Below are 11,668 nucleotides of genomic sequence, written 5' to 3'. Positions count from 1 at the left end.
AGGTTAAGAGTAATTAATCTACTCTATCAGGATCTAGCCGATTAAAGTCAACCAGCAACTGAAAAAACTTCTCAAAAGGAACAAAACTATATATAAAAGTACAACATAAAACATATTTATTAATAAACATAAATACTTTTAAAATATCTTTGGCGACGTACTGGAATTTCAGGATGAAAAAATATTTACTATCTCCATTTGACATAAATTATTACTATTGTTATATCTATAGAGACTATTAGAAAAAAATAATACCCATTACTGCCTGATTGAACAAACAGTGATTATATTTAACAATGCAGATAACTTTAGTTGAGAGGGTTACATCATGACAGTTTTTTCACTACAAAGATTATTTAAAACAATCCTGTATGAATTAATGCAATGCATACATTCTTGCGAATATTATAAAATTATTTTGATTTGCCAATGATGTGCGTTTTCAGTGAGATTTTTGAGAGACTGTTTCAGATTCGGAAACAGTCAATTTAAAGCAAGCACGCACTTTTCGCATCATCATTTTATTCATTCTGTACAATCTTTTTTCTGTAACAATTCCAACCTTAGGATACGTCTGATATAATGCCATTTGACCTGACCGATACGTGAAAATGATGAATGATGAGTTATCATATTCATTTCAAAAATTATGATAATGTTTGGTTGGTTTGATATTTGTTACGTATTGTCTCTCAAAGTCACTGCTGTTTCATCATTTTATATATAACAAATTTCGGCTTTTAAAGAAATTTAACGCACAGTGTATCCTGAACCATTTGGGTTTTTGTTCTTTTTCCATAATGACCAGCTAGAAATAATTGATCTCTTGCTGATATTGCTTCGTATTGCGGACGACAGGGACCCTGGGGTAGGATTAGAATTGCTGTTATTTGGATTAACGAGATTTATGAATGGGTAGCGATTTGATCAGTTTATTTTCGTGTTATAAGGCGCCTAGAAAGAACCCTCGCACTGGGCATGTTCGTGAAGCTTTTCACGAACCGTATGCCTGATTCTAGATGGATATTTGCGTTCCACACAAACCGTGTGGCGGTGAGTAACGTGCGGGCTTTTTTGGATCGGAACACTTGGAGTAGCGCAAATTGTCTCTCGGAGACGTACCTGTACCACAGCTGTGCTCCGTAGAGGCAGACTGGATGGACCAGCATTTTATACAGAGTCGCTTTCTGTTGGACTGGAAGTTTGCTTTTTCTATAGAGGAGTGGAAATAGTAAGCTATACACACCATTGCCTTTGCAAATAGCGTGCTTACTATTGGAACCTGCGGTCGAATTTGAGACCGAGGCATATTACCTTTTGGGATAGGGACTTTTTTAATTTGGAGGCGGTATGCGTGGAACTCTTTCCGGCGATGGAACAGAATAGCGTGAGTTTTGCTCGGATTGGCCTGACGTCTGTCAAGGATACATCAGTACTGTAAACCGGTGGTAAAGAAAGCTGTGCCATTTGCATAAAATGCTGTCTTTGGTTGCTTGGGGTGTGGGAAATCAGCCATGTACAAGTTGAACAGGGCTAGGGCAAGTGGAGTTCCGTAAGGTGCAGAGATTTGTTTCCGAGAGGAGGCTGAATATTCAGTCTTTACTTGAAAGAATCTATCTTCTAAGTATGAGTGGATTAGGAAATCATTTGGGAAAGTGTCAATATGCTAGAAAGAGATTTAAGGAATTAGTCAGAGAATTGCTCTACGTAAATCGTTATTAGATTAAAAGTGCACCCTAATACTTTTTTTTAATAGAGAAATAAAATCAATGGACATTTAGATATTATTGAGAAACAAAAAATGAGAGAGTACAAATCGTTGTTGCCTTTTTATGCATATGTGCTAATTATGCTTGATAACAATACGTCTTGTTATTAAATATTATTTTTAGTCTAAAATTGGAATCCTAAAGAACACGTTCTATCATGCTGCTCAATAGTGTAACTTGCCACGGTGATTTGGCATCTATGATTGAATGATAAAAAAGGTGGTCAAACAGATTCTGCCAAAATGATATAGCTTTGACTCGTTTTATTTGAAAAACCGTACATTAACTAAAATGGATTTGTTTGTAAATTAATTTATCTGTATCGTCATCTTAAGCACATTATATTACAATTGTTGGAATAATTGTGATTACCAAATATTAAAGATTCAATTAGACGATAAAATAGACAAAAACAATTTAACCAATCGCTGCGTGTTATTATTGTGTCATTAAAATTGATTAGAATTTAGTAATATTTTTACTGAAATAAAAATACTTGTAACTGATAAACAGAGGAGGTCCAGAGGTTAACACATATAACCATGACTATATTTTTCAACTATACAAGGTGCTCTAATACTTTTTGGTGGTTCTAATTAAGTCTTATTTTATTAAAAATTGGGTTTGAAAAAGAAGACGCTTGAATTATAACAACAAATCAAGTTAACAAAATACTTTTATTATTAATGGGACAATTACATCGTTCCGCGAATACATATATACATGATGTAATATTAACGGCTAGTTAACACCTAAATAAACTAAACTATATATACTGCAAGGGTAAATATTATTTATGTATTAATCCAGGATCCGATAATTTATAGACGCAAATTCAACAAATATATTTAACAATATACTACATTATGCTATATCATATTTCCCATCATATCTTGGGCAAGCAAACAAGTTTTCTTGAAATAAAATTAATAAAACCGTTGCTTTGGTAAAGTTGATTCCCATTTGCTGCGCTTTCTCCTTACTTTATTTTTTTTAATCGAAGTTAGTTTATTTAATCGAATTCCTGTACATGATTATTTTATTATAAATCGGTTATAAAGTTTTGTGATTTAAGGTAGTAATTAACAAAATAATAAAACAAAGTCGCGTGTGTTAATCTTATTATACGAAAGGTAACTGCTTTTTTGAAAAATAATTCATATTTGATCAAGTACGGTATCTATATGGCCTCAAACAATAATTAAGCTCAATATATATCACTCTGGACAATGATTGTTGATTTAATATTTAGACACCCAATATATGTAGGGTATTGTCGATAAGAAATTACATAAATTTAGAAGGATTCAGCATCATTGAAAACAATTCTGTTATTATAAAATATCGTGTTGGTTTGTTAAAGCTATTGTTAGTGTAATATGTAGTGTTAGCAAAATAGATAATAAATGTGGAACGGTGCATTTAAAATGCAGACGGTAAAATATTAGATATATTTTACAAAATATATACATGGACGCTTGACCAGCAGAAATGTTGAATTAATTTATTATCAGCAAAAAACAGCTTACGTAACAAAACAAATTTTTAATCGTTTTAAGTTTGTACTACACGAGGTTTGTGTGTTAAAATCAGTGTAAATCAGTGTAATAAATCAGTTTTCTTCTCTGTTAGTTTGAATTCTACTCAATGGAATATTTTTTAATGTTGTATTGTGTATTATCTAACTTGATTGTAACCTAAATTTCTTTGTTGCGTGTAGTTTTAATCACTAACTGCAATTGTAGTAACAGTAGTGTTTATATATCTATATTTTCAACGTTATGAAGTGATCTCTGAAACTGCGATGGGAATATTCAGAAATTCAAAACGGGACAACGTTATGTATGTGATCTAACCTTAATTTTCAATTTGCCGGCTTTTTGAATATTCACATGTATATTAGGATTACTGTTTTTCAGTGTTAACATTTCAGTGTTATTATTTAACATATATTAACTTACTATATCATTATAATTAACTTTATATATCACTTGATCATATTTTTAACTTGTTGTAATTCAGTAAGTTGTAATAACATCGCTTATAAACATTTCTGTAGATGGATGAATTATCAACACGGAACAGGCGGCGGAGCGGACCCTCGAAATGGAATTACTTAAAATATATCACTGTAGAACCTTCCTTAACTATTTACATGTTGGCATTTATGATTACATCAGTTGTGGAGCAATCTCTATTCGTATACAAGACCTGTAAGGTAGATCATGGTTATAATGAAACAGTTTGCAGAAATATATACCAAAAGGAATATTCGGATATTAACAAGGAAGTCCAGGTATTATAGTGCTATTTAATTTAATTTTTGACTAATTATGCCAATTATGTTTCAGATTACAGTATCAAAGTTTTTACTTTGGAATAATGTGGCTGGTCATGCAGGTCAGATTATCTTGGCATTTTTTATGGGCTCATGGTCGGATAAGCGAGGCAGGAAACTGCCACTCATTATAGGTTTAATTGGCAAACTTTATTATTCTCTTATGATTATTCTAAATGCCTCGCAGTCACATTGGCCTGTGATGTATATTGTATATACTGCCACATTACCGATGACAATAACAGGCAAGTATTTTATCTCTTCGTAAAGGAAAGGGAGTCAACAATATCTTATTTGAATTAATGTTAATAGATAATGTGACAATTTATTTTTCTTATTGAAGCAGGATGTTTAAGGAATTGCATAAAGGAGCACTCAGTCATATTTTACTATAATTTAAAATTTGCATTATCATGAACTACTTAATGAATCTAACATCTAGGCAGTTATTTTATGTTTGTTAACTTCAAATAAATTGATCAAATAATAGCCCTATTTTTGATATATGAATGAAGATAATTATATAATTTGTTTGTGTTACTTATCAGAATGGTGGTCAAACAATACTCAATTGAGTTTTTCTATCTTTCATATTTCAATCGATCATAAAAACATAAATTTATCTACAGCTAGATTTTATTTTTCTTCTGTGATGTGGTATCAAATTTTCACCTAAACACTCTTTCCTCATTGAACTAAAACTAAGTTTCATCTAGGTACATTTTACTTGTTATAAAATGAATCTGCCACAGTTTTTAAGTTTTACATTACCAATACTTCTAGTACTTTATTTTTATAAAATGTAGCACAGGAAATTAGGAAATTTTTACATTAAGAACATATTCTAGTTTAGAAATTTGAAAAAATATTAATAGTTTAACCTTATGAATATGCGATTAAGAGGGTTTTTCAAAATTGATTCTGTTTCATTAACGCGTTAAAGCAATTTTTTTTCCGTAGAATTACGGCGCTAATTGGAAAAGACGAGGTTTTTTTTTACAATTTTTTTTATAAGTGAACCGTCTTAAAAAAGTTGTTTGAGTAAAACGCGTGTATAGTTTGGATTTTAGATGACGCGTTACTAAAGCAGTTATAATGATTAAAATTTTGAAAAAGCCCATTGTTATTAAAACTTTAGGAATATAAAAAAACAAATTTATAGAATACCTAGGTAGGCGCGTCAACAGCGGTGAAGATTGCGGATTATACCAGGAATAAATCTTTTCACAATGATGTATTTAAATTCAATAGGACAATTTGTGGCATTTTTTTATTGTGTTATCAACTTCGTGGACTTTACACCCAATGCCAATGACATCTCCAAGCCTCCCGAGTGATAAGTTTAATTTTATTAGTTAAGCTATGCCCTCAAAAATTGCAGTCTTATTGTTTCTACAAAATTATATCGGCATATACTATATTTTCTGATTCATTTGATCTATTTGCAAAAGCGGTCGTTATATATATACATGCATTATTTTCTAAAGGAAATCATCATACATAATATTTATGTCTACTAGATGTTTAGTAATTTATAGTTTTTGATATATAATTACAACAAAATGGTGATTGTTATTGCGTACTTTTAGGTGCTGACGTAGCAGTATTTTCTGCAGCATTTTCATACTTAACTGATGTTAGCAGCAAGGAAAATCGAACTATCCGAGTTACATTACTTGAAGTTTGTTACTTAGCCACCATGCCTATTGGAATAGCATTAGGATCTTTTATATATAGTAGAGTTAATCAGTCATACATGATAATGTTTACCATTAACGCGAGTTTGCTTGTGGTAGCCATCCTATATTCATTATTACGATTAGACTGGCAGACTTCAGCAAACCAAAAACCCATATCTGAAGCACAAAATGTGCTTGTAGATTTCTTCGATTTTAACCATGTGATAGATACAGCAAAAACAATCTGTAAAAGACGACCAAGTAGAAAAAGACGAGTTTTGCTTATGCTTATATTAATGATGGCATTGTACACTTTCCAAAGAGATGAACGAAGTGTTACATTTTTGTATTGCCAAAGAGTATTTAATTGGTCGGTGAAACAGTATAGTATGTTTAGGACATTCCAGAGTGCTTTGCAGGATCTCGGCCTACTTATCGGTGTTCCAATCCTGAGTAAGTGGCTAGGCTGCAAAGACACCTCAATAATCATGATCGGTGCTGTAGCTCATATTGCCGCTCGAATTTTTTATATAAATGCATCGGATTATTTGGTGTTTTATATCGGTAAGTTGTTTTTGAAAGAACTTGGAACTCTTTCCTAAAATAACTTATTTATAACAGGTGGTGTTTTTGCTGCTTTTGGACCAATTGTAGCTCCTGTGATACGTTCAATGCTTTCGAAAATAGTACTAGTTTCAGAGAAAGGCAAGATTACTTTAAACAATCAGTAATACCAAGCTTACCTTAATGATACTCTCCGCTCTTCCAGGCAAAGCATTTTCCGTTTTGGGTGTAGCTGATAATGCAATACCCATAATATCTGGAGTTCTGTACAGCCAGGTGTATAGTTTGACTATTCATACTTTTCCTGCAGCTATGTTTTTCATAACGATAGCATCTCAATTAGGCGTATTTCTTTTAGTACTGTAAGTATAAAGTATTAGGTGTATGCATTAATTTATACAGATATTTCGGCTAATTTATTTCATAAGAATATAAAATATCGTCTATTGTTTTCTATGATTTTACGTATCTCCCGCCACGAAGTAAACTTGCAGGTTTTAAGATGATAAATTCTTCGACGAATTTACGATCATCGTTCAGCATTTTGAGATGTTTGTTGATGTTAGTTGGATGGTACCTAGTTCGTTGAACATGCAGCATGTATGGGAACTTGTTGGACATGAACTAGGTTGTGTTTGGTCAATATGTGTGAGATCTATTTTCCAAGATTTTGAATGTTGCTCGTTTGTCAGTGCAAAAAGGCGGTGAAGTGGTTTATCGGATAACTTTGCATTTAGGCTTTATTGAGCCAACAGAGCTTACAGTTTCGCATCTTTAAATTGAAGAGGCAGAAGACGTTCATCAATTATAACCAGTGCTGAATGTACTGTTTATTAGTTGCCATCGTAAACTTATTATTCTGTAAGTAATCTTAATTCTTATCGATTTTATTCATTAATCACATTTTGCTAATTTTGAATCTACATTTTCGAATTTGATTTCAATCGTTTGTTGTTGTTATCTGGCATACAGATAAATAAATAATCAACTGCAGGCATTTTTTACATGCAAGTAATTGGGACGAAGAATGGATTAAGTTTTTGAGCATCCGTATGTGATATTTGGTGTTTCCATGTATTTTGATCAGCGATATCTATTGGTGGAAATGTTAAAGAACGTAACCTAATTGTTTATTTCGAACAGTTTTACTTTTAGGATTATTACGTTATTCAGTCTATAGAGACGCTAATCATGGAATACTCAAAATTGCGTTTTCGACATTCGGTATTTTTTTGTTTGATGTGAAGAAATCTGCTGTCAAAGCCCATCAAACACTTTTAGAAACTTGTGATTACGCTGTTCCGCCATATCCCAATTGTCGGTTTTGGTTTTAGTGTGGTTATTTTGATATCAGTGCTAAATAAGGGTCTGTATAACCAAAAAATTTCGAATTTAATGAATTGCAAGTCTTTTTGAATGCAAACTTAATTCAACGTCTTAAGGAACCTTTAGTATTGATTGAAAATGCTATTTCGAATCGTTTCAACATCGCGGTTTCACTGTTTACCAGGTAAAGAAAGAGAGTTTCCTGTGCCATATTGCGACTGGCAATGAAAACTTCTTCTGCGACGCTACTTCAGCTGATCTACTATGACAATCCCAAGTGCAAAAAATCATGGGTTAGTCCAGGAGGGCCATCGACAACGAGGCGGATTACACATGATCCTAAAATCTTGCTGTGCATATGGTGGGATTAGCAAGAAGGAAAGAAAGAAACCTACTGCAAATATCTACTGACATCAATTGAATTGCGTATTGAGCGACGTATTGTTGCAAAAATGACAAGGAATAGCGAGTGACAGAATAGTTGTGAAGAATACAGCGTTGCAGCTCAACAAGGCTCTCCTAGCACACACCGTATTTACCAGCGCACTCTGATTACCACTCTTCTTTAGATCGATCTAGCACAGATTGGCAGGCGGTTTTGAAATGCTGAAGAAGTGCGATAGCGGATCGCTGTTAAACTAACATCGCTTCTTCCATACGGTATTGTTATGTTTCCTGAAAGGTGGGAATAGGTTGCCAATTTTTCTCAATAAAGATCTTTAGTCTTTCGATTGAAAGACCGATCAGAATACATGCAAACACGTAATAAATGGCTTAACTCATGTTCTTGTATCCATGATAATTGTGAACGTTGATATGTTTGCGAGTAATACGAATAAATCAACAAATAAATAGCCCAAAGAAGAAAAATATTATGGAGAAACATCGACATCGCAATTTATCACATATTCACTGTTACGTTGAGATTTTTTTGGTTAACAAGAAATAGTGGTCAATTTGGACCTTCTATTACAACACTGTGTTACACGTTGCAAGGAGTGTGCAGATATGTTATTGCAATTATAACAAATTTGATGAGTACGCTGGACTCAGCGGACTTGGCGCCTAGTTAATTTTCACACGTTTGAAATGTGAAAGTGGATGAATGAATCAATATCAAAACCTACACTGTGTTTATAGAAAAATGGTAAAGAAATCATAGGAAATGATGGAAAATGTTTTATATCAATTTTTCTCATTACATACCTGTTCAGTCAAACAAGTGATAAAAATTATTACTATTAATATTCCCATTAATAATCATAATAATTTTTCCAGTTACATATATTTTGTTTACAAAGAAGATCAAGCCCCAAATGAACATGACGAGAGACAAGCTGAATGTCTTAGTGATGGGCGTCCGAACGATTACGACGAAGAAAAATAATCCAAGCTTCAATCAGTTTTGATCATGAAATGACTTTCACTTTTCTCGCCCTTAGCTTTAGTTTACATATAGTTTTAAGTAATCTGCTCAATAATAAACTGTTTAGTAGTAACTAAGTAGTAAACTGTCTCTGGCAAGTTTATTTGAGTTTGAATTTTATTTAAAAATCACCCTAAACTAACAATTATTAACTAAAATATTTGTTACTTACATCAATTTGTGTTTTTTTAAATTATATAGAGAATTTGGTTATAAATCCAATTATACTCCTATACACTTTACGTATATACTGTGGTTGTTTTTCAATTATGTACAGAGAGGTACCAAATTATCGCAAAATTGCAGTGGATTTTGCTCAAATAATATATGTAAGAGAGATAAGATATAATATGATTGTGGAGGTACACTTGTTTATTTGGATCGAACTAATTCAAAAATATGATTGCTTTTTTAATATCTCTTATTTTATTACTTAAATCTTGATATACTATATTATATATTATTTTAGAATTATATATTATTTTATTATTGAAAATAATCAAGAAATTAACCTTGTTTGGTTAAGCACCATTATATTTAGAATTTCGCCGTATTCGAATATTCCTACAAAATAAACTAAACTATTTTTATCGTGTGTGGCAAACCTGGTTATATAAAAAGGCAATTATTTAAGGCGCCGGATCTTGATTTTTTCGCTAACAATTATTGTTTACAAGCTGACCCGGCAAGCTAATAGTCCGTAATTAATTAAAAAAAAACAGTAGATTCACCACTGTATTTTAACGCCTTGCAATATTTACAAATTATTGTCATTTTCCCAATTGTTATCGATTTGTCGGCACAATAATCTATTGCCGCATCGTAGTAGAATGCAGCTCGTTCCAGGGTCACAGGAGCACTGTATCTGCGGGGAATCGCTCAATTTCATTATGTCGTGCTCGCTGGTGTTGTGTTTGATGTGCACGAACTCCTTGCATTCTAAATCTATCTACTTCATTGTCACTCTCTAAAGAACGCAATTCTGACATAGCAATACGACTATTTTCTTGATCTGTCTCTCTCTGGTCATCAGTGCCGTTAGCACGTGAGGTAGCTCTTCGCACATTTGATCGACTGCGACGACCTAAGTCAGGGTCGTTTCCTCGGCATCGTAAATTGTAATTAATCAAAGTGAGAAAAGTTCTCGCGCACGTAGATTGTCGGATTCGATACTCGACATCAAAGGAAAAACAAAATTGTTGTTTTTATTTCATTTCGAGCATTTTCTTTTTTTTTTTCATTTTATTATTTTCATATTTCATATTATATATATATATATATATATATATATATATATATATATATATATATATATATATATATATTTAATATAGTTTGATAATACATATATTTTCATTTGTTTAAATTAATTTTTAAGTTGTGTAAAACGACAGATGGATGTTGTATCAAGCAGCACGACAGAAAATAGAATCGAAAATAGACCTTTAATATGATATTATTAGAAATACACAACGGTAGAACCATCTTTAGCTATTTATATATTGGCATTATGATTAAATCAGTTATGGAACAATATTTGTTTGCCTACAAGGCTTGTAGGATGGATCATGGTTTTAATCAAACTGTTCGCCATAATATAAATCAAAAATAAACCATAATATAAAAAAATTAACCAAAAGTGAGGGTATAACTAATAAATCTTCTAAAGAATGGTCTAGATTACAGTTACTTTTGCAGTTCTTTTTTATTAATTACATCTTAAATTAGAAATGCTTGGTAAAATATTAATTTACAAATTATTTATGAACTATTATTACTACTGTTCTGTTTACATTAATGCACAAGCAAGGCGAGTACGGATTAATATATCAGTATTAATTCCCCAAATGAAAATAAAACTAAATTATTTAAATTAAAGTTAAGAATACACTGAATAAGTTCATATTGTTTGGTTAGCTTGAATCTTCTGATTTCCTTCTTGTTGTCCAGTAGCTGTATTGCTTCCACGTTGCTGTGATTTCAACTTTATTTCATGTTTTAGGGCGAAATCTTGGATCACCTCGTGTATCCATTTGATTTCGAGGTCATCGAACGGTCTTCGTTGGTTACGTAGCGATAAGCATTGGTAATTAATCGTTGAACTTTGTTTTGGATGCGTTGAATTACTAGTCGGTTTAATGTTTTAGTGCAACCCCATATTTGTATACCATAGGTCCAAATTTGCTAAATGATAAACCAATATATTGAAAGTATCTTCCGACTAATCAGTATAGTTGATTGACTTTGATTCCAATATGCTCTGCTTTATATCTAACAACAACATCGAGACGTATTCCGAGGTTTTTAGCCAATTCTGCTTGAGAAATCGGGCATCGGTCAAGTGATTTAATTAGCTTTTTGTCATTTCGCCGCAATGCAAAATTAACATGGACCTTTTATATGGTATGGACATGGTATTTTACAGTTTCTAGTCCATTTATAGATCTTGTTGACCGCTCCTTTTTTACAGCAATAGACAGAGATACATCTTTTGCCATGGTAACTGTATCTTTGGCAAATGTTCCAAGTACCGTTTCTTTTATTGCTGGGATATCAGCAGTATAGA

At 32.2% G+C, this 11,668-nt stretch overlaps 1 protein-coding gene across 5 annotated transcripts; it reads left to right on the top strand.

Moving 5' to 3' along the window:
• Positions 1 to 2,728: 2,728 nt before the first annotated feature.
• LOC143203941 (putative peptidoglycan muropeptide transporter SLC46) lies at positions 2,729 to 9,205 on the top strand. 5 transcript variants are annotated; one of them, XM_076416299.1, is made up of 7 exons: positions 2,729 to 2,902; positions 3,829 to 4,065; positions 4,121 to 4,352; positions 5,697 to 6,350; positions 6,408 to 6,491; positions 6,556 to 6,712; positions 8,955 to 9,205. In XM_076416299.1, the coding sequence occupies exons 2-7, from the start codon at positions 3,829 to 3,831 to the stop codon at positions 9,061 to 9,063; spliced, it is 1,473 nt and encodes a 490-aa protein (XP_076272414.1). In that variant the 5' UTR covers positions 2,729 to 2,902; the 3' UTR covers positions 9,064 to 9,205. The 5 variants fall into 5 exon arrangements, with proteins under 5 accessions (XP_076272414.1, XP_076272400.1, XP_076272434.1 ...); XM_076416285.1 differs by lacking the exon at positions 2,729 to 2,902 and adding an exon at positions 3,070 to 3,205; XM_076416319.1 differs by lacking the exon at positions 2,729 to 2,902 and adding an exon at positions 3,243 to 3,343.
• Positions 9,206 to 11,668: the final 2,463 nt, after the last annotated feature.

This window comes from Rhynchophorus ferrugineus, unplaced genomic scaffold (genome assembly GCF_030347505.1).
Source record: "Rhynchophorus ferrugineus isolate W39M unplaced genomic scaffold, kcgeb_rfMv2 rfM1, whole genome shotgun sequence".
NCBI lineage: Eukaryota > Metazoa > Arthropoda > Insecta > Coleoptera > Curculionidae > Rhynchophorus > Rhynchophorus ferrugineus.
Note: the sequence above shows the minus strand (reverse complement) of the source record. Positions and strands in the feature narration are given on the sequence as shown.

Excerpts from the sequence above, each read along its gene's own strand:
- LOC143203941 (XM_076416285.1), top strand. The coding sequence starts at position 3,176 with ATGTGGAACGGTGCATTTAAAATGCAGACG. Across the intron at positions 3,206-3,828 it reads GTGCATTTAAAATGCAGACG|ATGGATGAATTATCAACACG; the intron begins GTAAAATATTAG and ends ACATTTCTGTAG. Across the intron at positions 4,066-4,120 it reads ATATTAACAAGGAAGTCCAG|ATTACAGTATCAAAGTTTTT; the intron begins GTATTATAGTGC and ends ATTATGTTTCAG.